This window comes from Mytilus galloprovincialis, chromosome 13, assembly GCF_965363235.1.
Source record: "Mytilus galloprovincialis chromosome 13, xbMytGall1.hap1.1, whole genome shotgun sequence".
Lineage (NCBI taxonomy): Eukaryota > Metazoa > Mollusca > Bivalvia > Mytilida > Mytilidae > Mytilus > Mytilus galloprovincialis.
In genome coordinates this window covers 25,743,270-25,766,319 of record NC_134850.1, presented here as the reverse complement: position 1 = coordinate 25,766,319, position 23,050 = coordinate 25,743,270, and the positions used below count along the sequence as shown (strand labels likewise).

The 23,050-nt window shown below is 31.1% G+C and overlaps 1 protein-coding gene across 1 annotated transcript; it reads right to left on the bottom strand.

The window, feature by feature from the left end:
- Nucleotides 1-400: 400 nt before the first annotated feature.
- On the bottom strand, nt 401-21,966 carry LOC143057082 (uncharacterized). The gene is made up of 12 exons (XM_076230314.1): nt 21,921-21,966; nt 20,890-20,983; nt 19,033-19,125; nt 18,243-18,407; nt 15,220-15,298; nt 12,425-12,513; nt 11,400-11,483; nt 7,719-10,511; nt 5,229-5,459; nt 4,440-4,636; nt 3,001-3,234; nt 401-2,576 (listed from the first exon to the last, which is right to left on the bottom strand). The coding sequence occupies exons 4-12, from the start codon at nt 18,378-18,380 to the stop codon at nt 1,709-1,711; spliced, it is 4,713 nt and encodes a 1,570-aa protein (XP_076086429.1). The 5' UTR covers nt 18,381-18,407; nt 19,033-19,125; nt 20,890-20,983; nt 21,921-21,966; the 3' UTR covers nt 401-1,708.
- Nucleotides 21,967-23,050: the final 1,084 nt, after the last annotated feature.

Sequence of the window (23,050 nt, the reverse complement as noted above, 5' to 3'; positions counted from 1 at the left end):
TACTTTAAGTTAAGTTGCAGTATTTTATATTTTTGTTCAAAAGACAATAATTTTCAAAAACAACTTAGTTAAAATGCTACTTTTATTTCAAGAAAAATTAATTGTCATAATGCTTATTTAAACTAACTTATTTGAACCAGTGTCTGTCTAAAATGTATATATTTATTTAGCTTCTTCAATGGTTAATATTTCAAGTTTTTTGTCAAACAATGAGAAATAAAAGCAACAGTACAGAAGTTTGTATCAAATACACAAAAGTACACAGCTAGGTTAATACACTGATCTAAAATAAGTGTAGTATTATGTAATAGGTATATTACGCCTGGTTTATTTATTGACCAGGCGTACTCATTTGCATATTACACCTATTTTTTTGTGAACCAGGCGTACTCATTTAAATATTACGCCTATTTATACGCCTGGTTTACGCCTGGTTTACGCTTGGTTTACGCTTGGTTTACGCCTGGTTTATGCCTGGTTTACGCCTGGACATGCATTTTGTAAACACTGCAATGCCGCCAGGATAAAGTATGATTTCTACGCCTGGTTTCCGTGTCATATACGGGCGTCACAGTTCGTACAGGACAGTAAAAATACAGTCCCAGATTATAAAAAATGAAATAAATATTGATATGTATGTTCTGGTAATCAAATAAACACTTTAAAAACAATCAAGGAATAACATTATCAAAAACCCCATGAGGTGGCTCGAAAATATATAAAATGTCAAGTCAACATGTATTAAATAGACAAAAGTATAATCACAAAAATACTGAACTCTGAGGAAAATTCAAAACAGAAAGACCCTTATCAAATGGCAAAATCAAATGACAAAACACATCAAACAAATAGAAATTACAACTGTCATATTCCTGACTTGGTACAGGCATTTTCGAATGTAGAAAATGGTGGATTGAACCTGGTTTTATAGCGCTAAACCTCTCACTTGTATGACAGTCGCATCAAATTTCATTATATTTACAATAATGCATGAACAAAACAGACATATAATAGGTAAAATAGTCAAAATATAGTCAAAATATGGGTACAGTCATCACTGTGTCAGAATCTCAAAACAAACAAATATTTAACAAAAAGCTCAAAAAGCCTCTATCAAATTTAAAAAACACATGCATTGCTTTGCGTGTTTGACGTCATAAAATGTAATCGTCACATATGAAGAAATATAAAATAAGTTGTTTAAAAAAAAAAAAAATCACATTGGGAATGGTGGTATACAGGGTTAAAAAATCAAAAGTATGATAGAACTTATTTCAGAAAGAGACCAAGATTTAAAATTATCCAGAAGTTCTTTAGAAATTTTAAGAATCCACATATGGTTAATACCCCTGTGCGAGTAAAATTATTTTGTCGTTAAAAGTATTTTCAACTTTATAATAGAACAATAACATAATGACATATAATACAACAATAACACATTGGCGGGATCTTTAAAAGTACAGAGTCCCGTCATATGAACCAAAGAAACACCTTAACTATTTCCATTATATAACTTGTTACCTTGCAGTTGATTAAAATATTTTCATTTTATGATTTTAAATTCCTTTACAAATGCACTTAAATAAACTACCTTTGACAATCAAATCATAACTTATAATTCTACTGAGCTTATTAAAACAATCATCATGATCATGAATCTAGCAGAATATTAACACAAAATTAGTGTTTCAAGAAAGGTATAAAATCATTACAAGATAGCACAATCTTTATCCTGTTTTCTACTATTGTTTGAGTAGTTCTGTGATGAAGATGGTTGGTTACCAGATGAACTTGAGCTATTCCCCATACTTGATGCTGAATTAGAAACCGGATTATATATTGGTGAAGTCCCTGAACTCCTTCCTCTTGGTGCATTTGGTGCTGAAACATAATTAGAATTAAATCTAGTTGCAGTTCCAAAACTAGTTCCTCTTTGGGAGTAGGCAGTAGAACTTGCTGAATGCATACTTGATTGTACTGGTTTCTGTGCAACTCCTAAACTGGTTCCTCCTGAGGAGTAGGCAGAACTTACTGGAGGCACTCTTTGATGTATTGGGTGCTGAGAAGTTCCTGTTGATAATGGATACGATGATACTGAACTATGTGTTGTCCCTGTAGAAATTCTTCTCTCACCATAATCCTTCTCTCTGTAGTTAATTAGATATTCTGGGTAACTTTGACTCCTGTCAAAAATGACGAAAATGTTTGGATCTACTGGATGGTCAACACAAGAATCATACAGTTTATGACTCTGCCCTGGTATTTCTGGTGGTCTGCGATAGGTTCTACTACCTTGTGTAAATTTTCCAACTAACACTTTGGCTCTGAACATGTATCTATCACCAAAATCTGAGGACGCTTTTGTGTAATTATGACTATAACTTGCATCCCTAGCAAAATATGATCCCTCTCCAAAAACTGTTGCGTTTTTACCACTTTTTCGAAAATCAAAATTGTTTATGCATATGCCTCTGCAAACGTCTAGAGAATCTGTGCCATGAAACAGAGACCTTTCATCTATTGATGAAAATGTGGGATTGTCTTTTTCTGCATCAGCATGCATGTGTTTCTTCTTGCTGCAAAACAAATTGAAAAGCATAAAAATTGGCAAACATTTTCCTGGTTATAAATGTATAGATGTTTTCTTCCAACATATTCTCTTGATGAGATTGCCTTATTATGATAAACCATCAAAATTACAATTTCTATAGCACTACTACATATGTGGTGGGATGCATAATACTTAAAGAGTCATACATGTAGCTGAATATAACATATGCATTCTCTAAAGCCTTTGTTCAGATGATTAGAAATTGTAATTAAGAATAAATAAAGTTCTATATGTCTAGTGCATTAACAAAATAGAACCCAAAACAGTCATTTTCCCTTTTAAAGAAACTTTATAAATATCAAAAATTAATAAACACACAGAAATATAGTTATATACAAAATACTCAAAACACAGATATAACTACAAATTATATTTTTATAAGGACTTACGTCTCAAACTCTGACCACAGTTTCCTGCTCTGGACTCTATAAATAGATCTGACTTCATATTTTCCCCTAGTCATAGTCTTCTGGAATGAACTCAGGACATCATTATATTCCTTAGTAAATGAAGAGACTATTTCAACCAATTCAAACTCATTAGCAAGATCCCATGGATAAAAATGTGCTGGTTTAGAATCTTCACCGTAGAGTTCAATAGCTTTACTCACAATTCTCTTTGGACTGAAAAAGAAAACGATCCTCATTCTAATTCATTGACAAGCCATTCTTTAAAACTAACGTTAAAACCTATATAGCTAGGTATCAGAGAAATTTGACCATGTAAAGAGGTAACATTTAAATTGAGGGTCAAATTGCATATAGTTTACTAAAGCAGGACAATAATTGGGTAAACTGACAACTTTTTCAATAAATAGAGTGACTTTTACCACAACTTTGAATGTATTTTGTACCCGTAAGAATATCTAGTTTTAAAAAGGATAATTCAAACATCCCCACACCTTTATCTCTTAATTTCCATGCTACTGTACCAAGTCAAGTACCAACGTCAGTGGTTGACAGTAGTGTTAACATTTCATCTGAATGATTTTTGGCCTTTAGGTATTTTGATATCCACAGCATATCTTTGAAAGTTATATTTATTCACTACTTTTGACTGTATTTTGTTTTTGTTTATTTGTGGTGCTTGGTTACCATGTCATTGACATATACCATGTAAACCCCACATTTCTTTTTATTCATATAAATAAAAAGTTTCACCAAAAAGAAATTATTTCAAAATTGATTGGAAACTCTTCTTTATAAATAAATAAAGTGCCACTGATAAAAGATAAAGGAATTGAAAGATACACATCCAAAATAGCTTATATTTTTGGATTAAAGGTCTGCAATGATTATATTATATTTTCTCTGAAAAGCTAAATATAGGCAAGCCTTTTCTATTTTCTATAGTAATTCAATATTTTCAAAAAAACATAATTTTTGACTTAATTAAACTCATTATAGATACCAGGATTAAAATTTTATATTTACGCCAGATGCGCGTTTTGTTTATAAATCGACTCATCATTGACGCTCAAATCAAAAAATGTTTAAAAGGCCAAATATAGTACAAACTTGAAGAGCATTGAGGACCAAAAATTCCTAAAAGTTTTACCAAGTACAGCTAAGGTAATCTATTCCTGAGGTAGAAAAGCCTTAGTTTTTCAAAAAGTTCAAAGTTTTGTTAACAGTTAATTTATAATCTATAAAAAAAAACAAGTTATGGTTTATTTAGCTCATTTTGGAAATTCGTTCACAAATTGATAGCAATGGGTTTGTCTCCTAGAAAAATTCCCTTTTATCTTAAAGTTTTTGACTACTTTAACTATTTTTTATGTAATTCCTTTTTTTTTACAGTCATGACAGTTTGCACAAATGACACTTACTAATTTTTTTTCAGAAGATCTTCTTTTGAAACAAGTAATGGACGTCTAATAAGTACTCTAGTTGTTCCATATTCCAAGTTGACCTGTTCCATTGAGTTGAAGGATAATCTATATTTTTTTTTATAGTTTTCTCTTGAAAACAAATATGTCTTCTGTTGTTTTAGAAATTTCACCTCCAATGTGTAAGTCTGTAAATCCTACAATAACGAATACTTGAACTAATGTAGATATTAGTAATAACATGAATATAGAATTCAAAAGAGTAAAAATTAATAAATCATCAAGATACTTAAAATTTTCATATCAATAAAATGCAGATTTCTTTCAAAATTGTATAATTGATGGTTTTTATATTTCCTATATATGACCTTGACTTCTGACATTTGATCTTAACATAATTTATGTCCAAACAAGACTTACTACACAGAGAAAGGTTTGTCCAAATAACCGTCTAATGTAGATTCAAATCTGACTTGACAGAATGAAAAGAGCAATAATTTCACAAACAGTTTACTTGTAGATTGATGGAGACAAACTCAAATTGACTGAATTCATTTCTTAAAGGACTGAAAATTATTTGAGATTCAGTTCACTGTTTAAGAACCAAAGCAATAGCCAAGGAAAGAAAGAGAAAACAATGTATTTCATATTTTCCATTTTTCTCCTTTACAAAAACTTAACTTTTCCAAAACGAAAAACCTGATTGCCTATAGCTAATCAAAGAGGGAAAATAAAACAGATGATTTTCTAGAAATCAGGTCTACTTTATGGTAGGGTTTAAATACTTACTGTATCATAACATAACCACACACCATGGTCATTTTTCCAATACCATCTCCATTGTGTAAGGTAACAATCTATATCCAGGTATCTCTCACCAAATGATGGAGTACTAAGACGTCTAACAATAACCCTATTAGAACTACTACCAGTAGCATCAAATACAATCCCATACATATTTTCATCTACAATCTCAAAGCTTATATGAACTGTACATATGCTTCCAGAATAGACAATATCCTGTCAACAGAGAAAAAACAAGAATGTGTTCTAAGTACACAGATGCCCCACTCGCACTATCATTTTCCATGTTCAATGGACTGTAACATTGGGTAAAAAATTTAATTTGGCAGTAAAATTAGAAAGATCATACCATATGGAACATGTTTACTAAGTTTCAAGTTGTTTGGTCTTCAACTTCATCAAAAACTACCTTGACCAAAAACTTTAACCTGAAACTCCCACTTTCATTTTCTATGTTCAGTGGACCGTGAAATTGGGGTCAAAAGTCTAATTTGGCTTTAAAATTAGAAAGACCATATCATAGACAACAAGTGTACTAAGTGTCAAATTGATTGGACTTCAGCTTCATCAAAAACTACCTTGACCAAAAACTTTAACCTGAAACTTGCACTTTCATTTTCTATGTTCATTGGACCGTGAAATTGGGGTCAAAAGTCTAATTTGGCTTTAAAATTAGAAAGATCATATCATAAGCGACAAGTGTACTAAGTTTCAAGTTGATTGGACTTCAGCTTCATCAAAAACTACCTTGACCAAAAACTTTAACCTGAAACGGGACGAACGAACGGACGAACGAACGGACGAACGGAGGCACAGACCAGAAAACATAATGCCCCTCTACTATCGTAGGTGGGGCATAAAAATTTGAATTACAAACTAATCAATTAAGTAGCAAACTACAATTGATATATCAACAAGAATGTGTCCACAGTACACGGATGCCCCACTCGCACTATCATTTTCTATGTTTAAAGGACTGTGAAATTGGAATAAATTCTCTAATTTGGCATTAAAATTAGAATGATCTTATCAAAGGGAACATGTATACTAAGTTTCAAGTTGATTGGACTTCTACTTTATCAAAAACTACCTTGACCAAAAACTTTAACCTGAAATTTGCACTATCATTTTCTATGTTCAGTGAACTGTAAAATTGGGGTCAAAACTCTAATTTGGCATTTAAATTAGAAAGATCATATCATAGGGCACATGTATACTAAGTTTCAAGTTGATTGGACTTCAACTTCATCAAAAACTACCTTGACCAAAAACTTTAACCTGAAGCCAAAAACTTTAACCTGAAATTTGCACTATCATTTTCTATGTTCAGTGAACCGTAAAATTGGGGTCAAAACTCTAATTTGGCATTTAAATTAGAAAGATCATATCATAGGGCACATGTATACTAAGTTTCAAGTTGATTGGACTTCAACTTCATCAAAAACTACCTTGACCAAAAACTTTAACCTGAAGCCAAAAACTTTAACCTGAAATTTGCACTATCATTTTCTATGTTCAGTGAACCGTAAAATTGGGGTCAAAACTCTAATTTGGCATTTAAATTAGAAAGATCATATCATAGGGCACATGTATACTAAGTTTCAAGTTGATTGGACTTCAACTTCATCAAAAACTACCTTGACCAAAAACTTTAACCTGAAGCCAAAAACTTTAACCTGAAATTTGCACTATCATTTTCTATGTTCAGTGAACCGTAAAATTGGGGTCAAAACTCTAATTTCGCATTTAAATTAGAAAGATCATATCATAGGGCACATGTATACTAAGTTTCAAGTTGATTGGACTTCAACTTCATCATAAACTACCTCGACCAAAAACTTTAACCTGACATGGGACAGACGGACGAACGGACGAACGGACGAACGAACAGACGGACGAACGGACGCACAGACCAGAAAACATAATGCCCCTACTACTATCGTAGACGGGGCATAAAAAATCTGATAGCAATGAAAGAGCTGCGACAATAAAAATCAAGTAACACGCAAACCCTGAAATTATGTAAAGACTGAATTTTGATGAAAATTGATTTGTCATTTCATAAAAAAGAATGAAAATGGTATAGAAAAATCAGACCGCTAAGTGATTCCATACTATTGTGGATTCATTATTATTCATTGGATACAAATTTTCCTGGACTTTGTTGGTACAAGGGAACAACAAATTTAAAAGTTCAAGGAAATACTAATTTTCAAAAGGAATGTATGCCTACTTTGTCAAAACCACGAAATTACATATCGACAAATATACAAGTTTTCCATAATCCATGAAAATTGGTACCCACGAAAATAAATGAATCCACAGTACTGTGTATGTTTTCATGATAATTAAGTATGTCAGAATGATTAAGCAATCAGCTAATTAACTTACTGAGTTACATGTACAAAGAAAAATGTCTACGCTAATACATGATAAATGTATGATAAAAGTCTGTAAAGCACAGCAAGGACTAACCTTAATCTGTACATTCTGTTCAAGTGAGCAGAAGGCATTTTCAATTATAATGTTGTCCTTTGGTAGAAATGACACCCATTCCCCATCCATTTTTAACTGCCATAAGTATGGGACACCATTCTGTAAATGTAAATCTGAACATACAGAGCTTGGGCAATCTTTCTTCGTCAATGCTAAACATATGTGTTTTTTCCCAGCAGCATCTACCAGCAGACTATCATCTGATTCTGGGGTATCTTCAGTGACTGTAGATTCACTAGACAATGTATATCTTATCCCCATTTTTTCTTGTATTGTTGGTTGAATTACATTAAACTTGAACGTTGAAAGATGTTTAAACCTTCTTCTCCCATCTGTCTGTTGTTCATTGGCTATAGATTTAATGCTTTCTTCCCTTGAAATGTCATCTGATGAAAAATCTTCTGTATCTTCCTGTTCCTCCGGTTTCTCTAAATTAGAAGGAACATAAATCATTCTTTTCAAAACGTCTTCATTCTGATTGCCTAGATGACAAGATGTTAACACCCACTTATTATGGGGATCTGAAAATGAGTGTTTATACCTACAACCATCACCCCTGTCACATTTCCCAAAGAAATAATCTTTACAATAATGTAGATATGGACAGGCTTCACTTTTATTTTCAGTTTCTTTACATCCACCATGTTCATATATATAATGGGGGCATAATCTTGGAAATTTCCAGTTTAGTAAGACAATTATGTCAGAGTCTGTAAAATCGTCAAGTCCATATTTTGTTTTGATTCTAACATTCTGAGCCAAATTCAAGTCATGAGGAAAGCTGCAATGGCGTCTTTTACAATTCCCTCTCACAAAATTCCTACAAACATGGAAGAAATTACAGTTCTGATTGTCACAAATTGTTGGCTTTGAGAAATTGAAAAAGTGCTTGCAAATATTCAGGTCCTTGTAAAAAGGAGCAATGTAGACTATTTTTGATCCATCTCTGTAGATATGAAATTTGTTTGACCTTGTGTTGAACCATTCTCTTATTCCCTCAAATGCATGAAATAAATCATAAACAGAACGCATAGTTGGCACACTGCCTGCAGTACAACCAAACAAATCCAAACTACAGCCTCCCCCAAGTGAATGAACAAGAAATTTAAGTAATTCCATTTCATTTACTTCATCTAGTGCTTCTTCTTTGAGTCGTTTTTCTTTCATTTCTTTACTTTCAGTTTGTATTTTAACCTTTGGGGTATCTTCTAGTAATGTATTAAATTTTGCTAAAGAATTAGTAACATCTTCAACTGTTGAAAACTTGTCATCAAAACCACTGGATATGTCTACTTTAGAATTTATATTCTTATCTAAATCATCTGTCATTTTATGTTTCTGTTGATGATGATGTCTTAGTCTCAATCCTCCTCTAATCCTACTTCCTTTTCTGTTTTGTTTACTACTTCCTCTGACTGAAAAATGTGCACCTCTCCTCCTTATTCGTGTACCAGAGTTTAAAGAAGATTGAGAAAGACTATCATCATCCATTTGCATAGATTCATCATCAGCCTCCTCACAACCTTGAATCTTAACAACTTGAGCTTGATGCCTTGTATTGGTCCCTTCTTTAATTGTCGGGGAAAAAGAGTCTTCTGACTTTATTAATGTTTCAGTATCTCTGGCTTGAGGTTTATTCCTAGTATCTTTATGTCTCACTCCATCACTACTTCGTTCTAAAGCAATATTTCCAACATTATCATCAATCTCTGTTTGTTTAGATTGAGAAGTATCAGCAATAAAATCATCCTGATTTCCCCACCCACCCTCTTTTTCTATATTTACTCTATCTGGTAGCTCAATGTGAACTGGATTGTGTTGTTCACTATTGATGGAAGAAAATGATTGTGTGTCATCTAATGATTTATCAGAATCTGCAATCAACTCTTGAGTTTCAAAATCATTCTTTCTTACATTAGTTCTGACATCATGCTGAATGACATCTGATATCTTATCTGTTTGATTTTGTGTGTTTTCCACTTGTTGACTAATTCTTCCCCTAATAAATCTTCCTCTCCCTCCCCTGCCACCTCTTTCTGTTCTATTACCATGTAATCTACCTCTATATGGTTGTTGATGATTGGGATTTTGCGGTTCATTATTGATTGAAGAAGAAGATTGATTTTCATCTGAAGACTGCTCAGAATCTGATGGCAATTCTTTGGATAAAGAGTCATTTAGATATTCATCATTTCTTTTAGAACGTTGAGCATCTTCATGAATGACATTTGATCTATTGTGGTTTTGTGTGTTTTCCACATGTTGGTGATTATTTCTCCCCCTGTGACCCCCACTAAACCTACTTTCTCTCCCTCCCCTGCCTCTTCTTCCTGCTCTGTTACCATATCTACCTCTATTTGGTTGTCCAGGAATTTGATGGTGCTTTTCACTATTGATGGAAAAAGATGAAGACTCTCCAGAAACTGATTCTTGAGATAATGAATCACCAATTGCAACATATGTATCATTTCTTTCAGTAGTAGTTATGTAAGCATCTTGCTGAATGACATTGGGTCTCATATCATTTTGGTTTACTGTGTTTTCTGCTTGTTGGTGATTATTTCTTCCCCTTTGACCTCCTCTCAATCTACTCCCTCTCCCTCCCCTTCCCCCTCTTCCTGCTCTATTTCCTCTCCCTCTATTTGATGAGCCCAGTTGATTACAAATTTGCTCTTTTTGTTCAACGCTGATAAAATCAGAAGAATTTTCATCATCTGACAATACTTCACTCCTTTCCGTATCTTTACCATCTGCTTTGCTACTGAAAGTGTTCTAAGAATAAAAAGAAAACTTTATACATTTCTTTGGAATTGTATTAAAACCCCAAAAATTAAAAGCCATTGAAAAAAAGAAAGTCAAACATAATTGTGCTGATAATCAGTTAGACAGGAACCAAACTTTCCGTATCTTTACCATCTGTTTTGCTACTGAAAGTGTTCTAAGAATAAAAAGAAAACTTTATACATTTCTTTGGAAGTGTATTAAAATCCAAAAAATTAAAAGCCATTGGAAAAAAGAAAGTCAAACATAATTGTACTGATAATCAGTTAGACAGGAACCAAACTTCAAGTGAACAACATAAAGCATTCAACAAAAACAAAGGTCTATTTGGTATATATATATACATAATACAGAATAAAGCTCAATCCTGTCGATAGTCTGATTTGATTTGTTGATACATTTAACAGAAGCAGTCATAGATCACTTGTTGTCAGATTTCTTAATGGTAAAAAAATCATTTGGGTATAGACTAAGACAGCCACTTTTTCTGATAAAATGTAGACACATCTACACGTGCTTTGCTTAAATTAGTTTTGAAAGTACTCAACCAAGCTTACAGGAGTTAAAAAATATTCCAGGTTCAATCAAAACATTACTTTTACATGTAAAATAAGTTTATAACTTTCATGCTTTCATAAGAAAGGTGTACACAAGTTTCACTGGCTATCATATGCCTCATCATGACTTTGAAATGTAGAACAGCAATAGGAGCACTGTGTGTTCCTTTAATGTTTATTGTTTTATGTTTGCCTAGTGATTCTGTGTCATGAAGTAGAATGTACACTATATTATTTCCAATGCATTGTATTATATTTTTATATATTTATAGAGAACACTTGCTACAAGACAGTTCTAAATGATTTATTTTAATTTATTTACCTTCAGAGCATCCAATTTGAAATTCAGCAAAATTTTGGCATTTTCTACAGATTCTGGTGTACCAATAATGTTGAAGACAACACCCTAAAAGAAATAAAGATATTTATAATATATTTATAGTCAATTTCATTGAGTGTGAAGCCAAAGGTTATATCTTTGGTTAGCTTGCTTATCAGCTGAATCATGAAGTCATTGTTATGTCAGGTAAACTACCCTCCTTTAAGAGTAGACAAGTCCAGCAGATCTATCGGTCTTTTGAACAAGGCTACTTCAAAAGGAGGGTAGAATACCTGACTTAATAATGATTTCACGGTTCAGATAACAATCAAGCTAACAAAATATATTACCTTTAACTACACACTCAATGAAATCGGCTGTAATAATTAGAACTATCAGGGATATGTCTTAAAATGAAAGCATTATTTTAGCATTCAACTTCATTCAGCTACTGTGGATTGATTTATTTTTCGTGGGTTCCAATTTTCATGAAAATTGATGAAAACTTATTTTCGTGGACACTTAATATTTTGATTTTCCCCAAGTCTGCATACGATCTATTGCAAGATATGTAATTCGTTGAACATTTAAATTTGCACCCACAAAATCCACGAAAAAATGTATCCAACAAATAATAATGAATCAACATACATTGTTCAGATTACAACTGATGATATAGGTTATAGTAAACATATTAACAACATTTTGGTTTCAATTTTCAAAATAAGTGTGCATAGTAGTCATGCAGTCTTGAATTTTGAGGTTATTTTTGAAATGAAAGCATAATTCAAACATAAAATCCTCAGTTTTGAATTTTAAGGAAATATTTATTTGTTTTATCATCAGTTTTATACATTGTAAGTTCAATCACCAAAAAATTTGCACTCCATGTATTTGTGGCCATCACGTTCAGGTTATTGTTTGGATTACACTTGAGCTGTTGTTTTTATCTTTTGCCATTAAAAAAACCCCACCAAAAGACAAGCCTCATAACAAATAAATTAAATAATAATGCTTGATAAACTTACATCAGGTCTATTTCGTCTCATAATTTTGATTACCATTGATTTATTTATGATCTCATCTATTTCTTGCCCAGCCTTGCCAATTATACGTCCTAAAATTTTAAACACTACTTAAAAATGGTGATACTTATAAAGTGTCTTGGAACAACTTAAATAAGTGTACCAGTTAAACAACTTTTTGTAATACAGTAAACCAATGCATGCAAAAAGATTAAACATAAAAGTAAAATTTCCATCGTACTGGCTAATACTGTGGTAGATATCTCCTTATCAACAGGTTTGTTCTAACATGAACAAGACGATGGGTGCCACATGTAGAGCAGGATCTGTTACTTTTCTACGCTGTATTTTGTGTACTGATATTTGTCTTTTAGTCTATCTTTTTTTGCCATGGCATTGGCATTTGTGTTTTTGTATCATATGCTTCTGTTTTGTAGTTTTATTAGGGTATGCAAGTATTGACATAAGCATATTTGTCATCTAGCATGATAAAAGTCATACTAAAAACTTGTTCAGGGTTATCATTTGTACAACCATATACCACTGCAAAAAATTAGTCCAGTCAATCTAGCATTAATTTGACCCTAACCTTGAAGTAATTGCAACAGAAGATGTTATAGTTTTTCTCTGCAGCATTATATCCTAAATATACACAGAAAAAGTCCCATAAAATCTTAATTAAGGAAGACTAAAAAATCATGACTTAAAATTCCTATGGAGATTTGCATTGAAAAGGGAGATAACTCTGCAAAAAAGGCAGAAATATCAATAAAAATTGATACAAAATTATAATTTTACCGCTTCATTTCAACAGATTGTATTGATTCTTGATATTTTAGCCGTATTTGGAGTATAACTAACAAGTCTAAAGGTGTTTTCATATCTTTTATCAAGCCAGACTTGGGGTAATTGTAATTGTAATCGTTAATCAGCTGTAATTGATTACAATTTTTCAAGTAATCAGTGTAATCATTAATCAGCCAAAAATCTGATTAACTACATGTAATTTAATTTAATCAATTACTTTTCAAAATACCCTGTAATCATGATCACTTTTTGATTACATTCTGATTACAATGAAAAAAAAATTGTGTTTTTGGTCATTAAATGAACCTCTTTGTTATTCATATTTGATAACTTTTTAACATACTAAAATGGTTTGGTTACTTTAAGCATGTCTACTTCATTAAAAAATAAACTGTTACAGTATTAGCCTAAGCAGAGACATATAATACAACTATATACCTTTTATCTTAGTAAAAGATATTGTACATACATGTATATTCATCGTTTTATAATGATCTTCATACTAATATTTGATAACTGTTATTTATTCAAGTAATACTTTTCTTTAACCCTGAATTATAATCTTCATCGATCTTTTGTTAATTTTTGTGATTTTTGTCAACTTTGAATTGACAGGTAGGAGATTAATTAAGGTTTGTTTTTATTGTAATTACCAATTGAGTATAGCTGTAGGGAAATATTTATGATAAAAGATATATCAGACATGAAAATTTATCTAATTAGCACAAACTGAATTAAAAGTTGGACAAATATATTATTGTTTAAAATTTTAAAAAATGTATTTGGACTGGACATGTAAAATGCAATGATTTTTAGTACTTACATGTTGTTTACAATTTGATTAAACATTATTTTAAAAATTTAACATAGTTTTAACTGGTAACTGTATTTCATCCATATTTAAACTTCCATAAACTGCAACTTGGAATACATATAAATTATGAAAGAGGTCAGAAGACAAACAAAAAAACTCTTGATTATGATATATCTTTATTGTATTTAATTCAAAATAATTCAGAGATCATTGGTGATAAAGTGTAATGTATATATGTAGTTAAATTTGGTGTTTATTTAAATAGATGAATTTTAATTTGAAGTTATCATTTTATAATTGAACCAAATAAAATACTTTCTCAAAAATGCTATGGTTATATTGACATTTATTCATTCAAAATGTTTTGTTTTTAAATTCATTGTAATCAGATGTAATCATGATTACTTTGCCAATGTAATCATTAATTTAATCAGATACTTTCAGAAATGATGTAATCATTAATTTAATTTAATCGTACAAATGACAAAGTAATTGTAATTTAATCAATTACATTGAAAGTAATCGGACCCATCTCTGTATCAAGCTACAATCTAGATTTCATAATTCATTAGTTGACCATTTATTTAATTTTTCAACATGTCAAGGTAAAGAATCTCAAATTAAAAAAAATGATTAGGCATACATTCTTCTTTTTATGGTTTAAAGTTTCTTTAAACAAGGTAGATGCTGAGCAAATATAATATACAGATATGAACAATACCAAATTTTCACATTATTTTTTCAAAAGGGTCACAAAGCCACAAATTTGCAATTTCCTTAATGAAATATGCAAAAAAAAATTAATAATACCCATAATACTTCAGTTTTGTACATTTCAGGAGCAGAAGATTATATAATATTGTCAACTTTGAACATATAACCCTATCAAAATATCATACTTTACCTAAATTTTAAGTAGATCAACCAAAAACTGAAAAAAAGACTCAATTTTGCGGAGTTATCTCCCTTTACAATGTTAATTTCCATAGGATAAAAACACTGATTTTGAGTTTTTCTTAAAGTTGGATTTAATGGGACTTTTTTCTATGTATATTAAGGGTTTAATGCTACAAACTAGAACTTAAACATTTTCTGTTGCAATTAGTTTGAGGTTAAAACTTAGTTTGACTGGACTAAGTGTGGGTCTTGAAAATCATTTTTTTTAAGAACATCTAACCTGCAAAATGGTGTGGTACTGTTAGTTGCTCTTTCTTGAACTCCAACAACTCTCTAGCTTGTTTAACAGCTTCTGGAGACTTAAATCAAAGCAATAGACAATTGAAATTTTTGTATTGATTTTGTAGTTTGTTACTCAGATTTTTTAGTTTGTAACCAAGATTTTGTAGTTTGCAACCCAGCTTTGTTTTCCCTCAATTGATTTATGACTTTTGAACAGCAATATACTACTGTTGCCTTTCTTTATATGACCCACTGCCAGACTAACAAAGACGAATCTATATACAAAATTAAATACAGTCGATTCCACTTAATTGCATACCGCTTAATAGCATAATTCGGTTAATTGCATAGTTTTCTCCTGCACAAAACCATTTCCCATTCATTTAATGTTAAATTGTCCGGTTATATGCATAGCTCTACAAGTGGCCTTTTGGTTTATTGCATAGAAAATTATTGCCGTCTAGATATGCTTAGTTAAAACTGACGAGATTTTTGACCGGAAACGGTCATTTGGTAAGTATATTTTTCTTGAATGCATCCTTATTTGCGTTATTTCATATTTACTTTTGTGTTATTGAAATAAAGTTTTAAAACAGTTTCTTTCGTGTTTATATTATAAGATATAAGATATAAGATATAAGATTTTATTGATATAAAAATCCAAAATCTGGATTGTCATCAACACATACACAAAGAACAAACAAAAAGTAATTATTACAATCAATTATATGTACATAAAATGGTAATATATATTTTCTTTCTTATCTATCTATTTGACTATATTATGGAATTTGATTTAAAAATAAACCTCGATGTCTACACAGGTAAAGTTTTCCATGTTCTATTTTAAGCCTCGAGGTCATAAAAATGTCAAACAGATAATTGTTGTAAAAACACTGACCATTCTACTTCAAAGGGTGTTAATAATTGATTGGATTTAAACAATTGTCCATAGATTACATTTGGGGTTAATTTTTAAAACTCCTGCTAATTATCGATCATAACCAATATGAACTCTATTGGGCTTGGGGTGATCTGTATTAATGTTAATATTATAGGGCATTTACATATGGTTAAAGAATTTTATACATCAATCATTTGTTTTTAAAATTTTATGAAAAGAGCATTTACTTTTAATTGTTATATTTTCTCACTTTCAACACTTGTGTCCAGCAATTAACCCTTACAGGGCCCCACCATTACTGCTTTGCATATACGAAACTAACAAGTTGTTACTTCAGTGCCCAACTGCATATCAACAGCAATTCATTACACATCTATTGTTAGAATAATTATAAACTGTGAAGTATTGTTTAAAAGTTTATTTTAATCAAAACCTAACAATGTACATTGTACATATGGGTCATAGAAACAAATCTATTTTTAGAACAGTTTATTTTCGTATCCCAGGTAAAGGAAAGTCTGAATGCAAATAAACTAAAACTAAATGTGTTTATAATCTTTATTTAAAGAAACAAAATAAAATAACACATATGACACTAGAGTAGACATAAAATTTTTATTAGAATAAATCAACATTCAGTATATTGTATGTGGATTACAGACGTTCATCTTTCTTCAGAGATTTCTTTTATTGATCTGTTCTATCGATGTTATTTGACTATGTCATTTGGCATTTCGGATATAAGCATACTCCGCTTTATTGCATAATTTTGTCTGACAAATAGGCTATGCAAATAACCGGAATCTACTGTATCTGGTATTTACTTTGCACAGAGGAACACTTAAGTATGTGTTATTGGAATGAAAGTGAAAGTTAACCCCTTCTCTTGTTAATAAAATAAATGGAGCATGAGTATGTTCTATTGGAATGAATGTGAAAGTTAACCCCTTTTCTTGCTAATAATATTAAAAAAAATAGAATTCAAAAGTATAAATTTCAACCTTGTGTTTTGCAATCAATCTGCATTTGATTTTTTAATGCCATTCAAAAACAGCCCATTCTATAACTACAGAAATAACTGTCTGCAATTTATATTGCAGCTGTTAATGGAGTTATGAAAGTGCAAGATTGATTAATATTAACAAAGGAACATTTTACATAAAGACGAGAGAAAACATCTTTTTCATTTTGAAAGTTCAGCTATTTTTTTTTAGCAAAGTATTGAATTATGAGTATTTGTGTTTTTACCTAAAACAATCCAAAATTAAACAAAAAGTATCTTGAAAGGTTCATGAGGGAACATATTGATAGTGTCTATTAGTGAAAGTTAACAAGAGATCCCCTTCTGTATCCTTTGTCCTTTATATGACCTACAGACAGACTTGCAAAGATATATCTTATTGTTATTTGGAAATTTGTCCCACTTGACAAGTAAATCTGTTGCTCTTGACCCAAGAATCTGTTCCGCTTGAACTTTTGATGTCATAACAATCCCTTTTTCCATTGTGGTGTCAGATATTTTCTATTATGACAAAAATTTTACAGGAACTTTTATGATGTCAAGTAATGGGGACAAATAGTGATAAGGTGTATTAAACTACATACAAAATTAAATAGCTGTAATTCAGTCTTTTCCTTAATAGAACTGACTGTGAATATATATGGCTAATCAGGCAGAAACACAACGACGAGGTCACAGGTATACATGCAGAGGGTACACCAATAGTCCCTCTTTACAGGAATACTAAAATAGTTTCAGTGCTGTAGCTTACTGTCAATCATTACCGTATAGCGGATTATTTTCGCGGTGTAAAATTTCACGATTTTCAATGAATAAGGTATACGAAATATTTTGGCAGTTATTTTTTTCACGGATTCTAAACTTTTATCAATACCTTTGCATGTGCACTTTAGAATTGGCAGAATTTATTTTGACAAATTTGTTCTCACCACGAAAATAACAAAAATATTTACACCCTGCGAAAATAACCCGCTGTACCATATTTGAAAGTGATTTTAGGGGCACAATCTTACTGACTTGGTATAAAATGTAAAGTCTAATTTTGCAAAGATCCCCAAATTAGATAAAAATTATCGCCAAAAACAATAAACTTTACCTCACCACTAATTTTAAACAGATATCCATCATCACATTCCACGTTAGTTACAGACCCAATGCCTTTTATGCCTGCAGCTTTCTTGATGTTAGAACCTTTGGTACCAATGGAAAATTTCATTAAATCTGATGTGACCATGAAAGTTTCTGTATGCTTCTTCTTTTCCTGCAAAAACAATCAAATTAACTGTTATTACAGAGATATGTCTCGCTCGTTTATAACTTCTATAATGCAAATGTTGAAAATTAAAAAAGCAACACTTTAACATGCAATTTTTGCAAATATTCAAAGTTGATGCACCATGACTGAAGGTACATGGCTAAACAATCTCCATGGAAATGAGATGTGCCAATGCTAATACAACTGCAAATACCATTGACTTATCATAAGTAGTTTCCTTTAAAGAAATATTAACACAAACTAAAACATGTAAACTAAGCAATTTCAAAGTCAATAAACCATAACTTAGGGGGCGGGGCGGGGTCAAATAATCTCAATGGTAATGAGATGTGCCAATGCTAATACAACTGCATACCAAATATCATTGACCTTCCACTTATGGTTCCCCATAAACTGACCTAATCACAAACTAATACATAAAAACTAAGCAAAGTTTCAAAGTCACAAAACCATGACTGAGGGGGTGGGACCAAATAATCTCCATGGTAATGAGATGTGCCAATACTTGTACAACTGCATACTAAATATATCACAAAATTGACAACTTGTGAAAATATCCCTGTTTACTGTACATCTTGCGTTAAATAATCTCCAATGGTATGTAACTTACCCTATATTGTCTCTGATGTAACTTTTCTTTTAGTGCCTTCACATGTAAATCTGTTAGAAGTTCAGCTTTCTTTTTTAAATCTTCACTTGTAGACTGTTCATGATATTAAATGTATATATGATAATATAAGATGTAGAATGTATGCAATTGAGACAACTCTTTACCAAAGAACAAATGAAGTAGAAATTAACCAGGCCAAAAATAAAATATTGTTTGTTTCCCCTCACCCGACCAACCCGGTAAAATCACTGTGACCCGAAAAATTTTATTGGTCATTCTTGTCCACTATTTTTTTTGTTGCTATGTTGGGTATTGGTGATAACTTTCCGATGCTGTAGTCAATGAGCGTTGGGTTTTGGTGATACCTTTCCGATGCTGTAGTCAACGAGCGTTTTAAATCATGGTATTTTTGCATTGAAGTGTCTACATGATTCGGAATCAAGGAAAACAAACAAAATGCTTTGCCACAAGATTTGTTTGTAGGCAAGGGTGATCTTTTTTTGAAAATAAAAATAAAAAACTGAAGCATCTTTCATTGACCCACTGAGTGCATCTTGAATCGCTTTGTGTCTAACCTCTGTTCCTGTTTAAAGGATAAAATCTTAAATACTATGAGTAAAAATGGTCTGACTCGTGCTTTAAAATCTATCTACTTTGTGTTTGAACAGGTTGGGCACAAGTCGGGAAATGTGGGATACATGTAATTTCCCTGTTTTCTGGTGTAAAACAAACCAATTTAAATGGGATTTCCTTTTTCAATTTATGGCATGAAAATTACAAAAGGGCACGTTTTAACGTTATAACTGCATCAGTAGAATTCATAAATACTTATTTAAAGTATTTCAGGAAATACAAAACATGAATATAAAGTGAAGCCTTGTTTTTTCTAGAACTCGAAAAAAACATGCAAATCTTTGTTTAGGAATCAATTGACCAAGCTGCATGATCCAGGTGTAACTGAACATAACTGAATTATGTTCACTTCTATTGAAAAGTTTTATTCATTCAATTTTAATTCCCAAGTGATTAACATACATGTATTTTTTTGTCTGACATCTCATAATTGATAATCAAGGTATGAATTGGTGAACAAAGGAATTGTTTTGTTGTGAGTTATGCATCAAATTAGACTTGAAATAAGCTTGATTTTTTAACTAAAAAAACACTTGCTATCATTAAGCATTGTTATCACTCGTAGAATGTGCGCTTTGGTAGATTTCATTAATTAAATGAATAGGAAAAAAAGGAGTCCCTGTCTATACTGTTTTTTCTTAACACCAGAAAACTGTGGTGTACACTGAATTAGAAAACAGGGAATACCCCACTTTTCTTGACCTGAGCCTTACCTGTTGAATGTTGTACAAATTCAATATAGAAAACCATATCAAGGAATAAAATAAAATAATTTGCCTACCTACCTACCCATACCCTAACAATCTCAGTTGGGAGAGGGAAAAAAAGAAATTTTTAATGTTGGCCCCATTCATATATGAAGGTTTATTATATAAACACATGTTGAAGATTGATACTCAAGATTCATAGTGCCTTAGAAAAATGTGAGAAATACTTCAAAAATGGATAAAATATATGTAAATATCAAGAAATGGAAATTAATGCATCTGATATATACAAAAAAAATGAAATAGTACTGTATCAAATGGTTTAAACAATCTTTATGACAGAGATAGTATTGAAATAAATCTGCATAACAAGTATAGAAATAAGAAGATGTGGTATGAGTGCCAATGAGACAGCTCTGCATTCAAGGCACAATGTTTACAATCAAAATAGATATGACGATGTGGTATGAGTGCCAATGAGACATTAAGTTACACTCCATGTTTACAATAAACTTACTACAAAAATCAATGATGATGATGTTCGACTGTATATTACTGCGAGTACGCCTGAATGTTTGATGAATTCTGAATGTATTCCATCTTCTTCACAGCTACAAAATCATGATTAAGTGTCAAAAACATTCCCTTGAAAATACTGAAAATTCAGAAATTATTGCGTGCATTTAATATTGCGACTTTGTCATTTTAGACTTAAATGCGATTTTAATTTTTACGATTTTGAGAAAAATCCAATTGAATTCATATAAAATATTTCAAAATGCGAATTTACATAAATTATTGCGTTTACAACTCAGTCGCATTTTGCGCAATAATAATAACCTCGCATTAATTTCTGAATTTACAGTAACTACTTTCAAAATTTTAAGAACCATTGTGTTTAATGTATAATATTAGTAAAGAAGTATTTATGGTTTTGGTATTTAGTGTAGTTTTGTCTAAGAATAAACCCTAGCCTCTCACGTCAATCAACAATCAGCATGCATAAATATAGTTATGATGTCAAACATTTAAAATTGTCATGCAACATTTTGCAGAAACTTTTGTAATTGTTTTTTAGTAATGGCAGAAAAAATGCATTAAAGTGTAATGAATTCTATTAAAAGATAAATTTAGTATTTAAGTTAAAGATTTCATCCATACTATGATACGGTGTGTAATTATAATTTTATATTTACAAGGCAAAATTATTTTTTTTAAATATATACAGCAGATGTAAGTGTTCAGGAAGTTGAAAATACAAGTTTATAAAAAAATGATTTATTGATTAATAATTAATGTCATCTGGCAAATATTAACATGCATTATAAAAACAACACTTAGGAGAAATGATCACATACCTTGTTTTCTATCAAATAGACATGCAGAGCTGCAGCGCTTTATTTAATCATTTTTAGTTCAAAAGGTCAAAGATTGCTGGAAGGGATTGTTACTCTATCATAGCTCTATTTACACCTAATTGATGTGAGCTTTCGCCAGAAGCAGTTACAATTTTGTGAATTAATTAATCAAATCTTTAAATAAACTTACATGGTTTTGAGATTTTTTGGTACTTTAACTATATGCTTTCTAAAACAATCACTAAAAAAGAAATATTTTTAAGTCACTAAAAAGTCATTTACTTAAAACACATCCTAAAAACTAACATAAGAAATTGTGATACACTTCCTTTGACATTTTTTGTAGCTTAAGAAAATGATAATGAAGCAGAAACGCCTATCAAAAATACAACTGATTTTGGCGGTTTTACGAAAGGAATTTGTAAAGCCAATGAGTTCTTCTGACATATTTTGAAACATCTTTCAATTGCTGTCCATGACCTTAGACTTAAATGACAGTGTTCTCACAAACTGGCATAATAGCTTTATATTACCATGGTGCTTAATCCAATGCTATAATTGTAGCAAAACCGTGCTATTTCAAATTCATGTTGCTATTGGGAAATACAAGGATATTCACAGAATGATTTTATTTTTCTGTGTTCTTACTCAAGTGAGCCAAAACAAATACAATATTTGACCTCAATCAGAAAGTAAAAGAGATTCTGGAATTGTTTTTTACTATTTAAATATTCTTTTTAATTAGGGTAGTTTTGATTTAACTGTTTGTAAGTATTAGACACTGTATTATGTTTTCTTAAACTACTTGAATAAAATGAGAAATACTGTAGATTCAAGTATGCATATTGTTCCTGGCATAAATTCTCATTTTATGAAACCTCATTATTTTTCAATCCAATTCTTTGAAAGTTGTTTAAATGATTGATGCGTTCTAGTACAAACCCCTGATTAACTGGTCGAATGTTGTCCTTCGTAACTAAATCCATGCCGTCCCTGTCTATGTATTTTATATAACAGTTATCTCCCTTTAAAACTTGAATCTTAGCTTTCCACCAACCCTCAATCTGATCTTCATCAGCCTTTGAATTAACCTATGATAAATCCAATACATAAAATTGAGAATGGAAATGGGAAATATGTCAAAGAAACAACAACTTTACCAAAGAGCAGAAAACCTCTCTAAATCTAAAACGAGGTAAACCAGATACCTGCCTTTAAAAATTTACTAGATTAATTTTAAAAGATGAAACATTGCATACTATTTATTCATTTTAAACTTGTAGTGAGAAAACTCCTGCATTATCTGTGAAAATAAGTTCT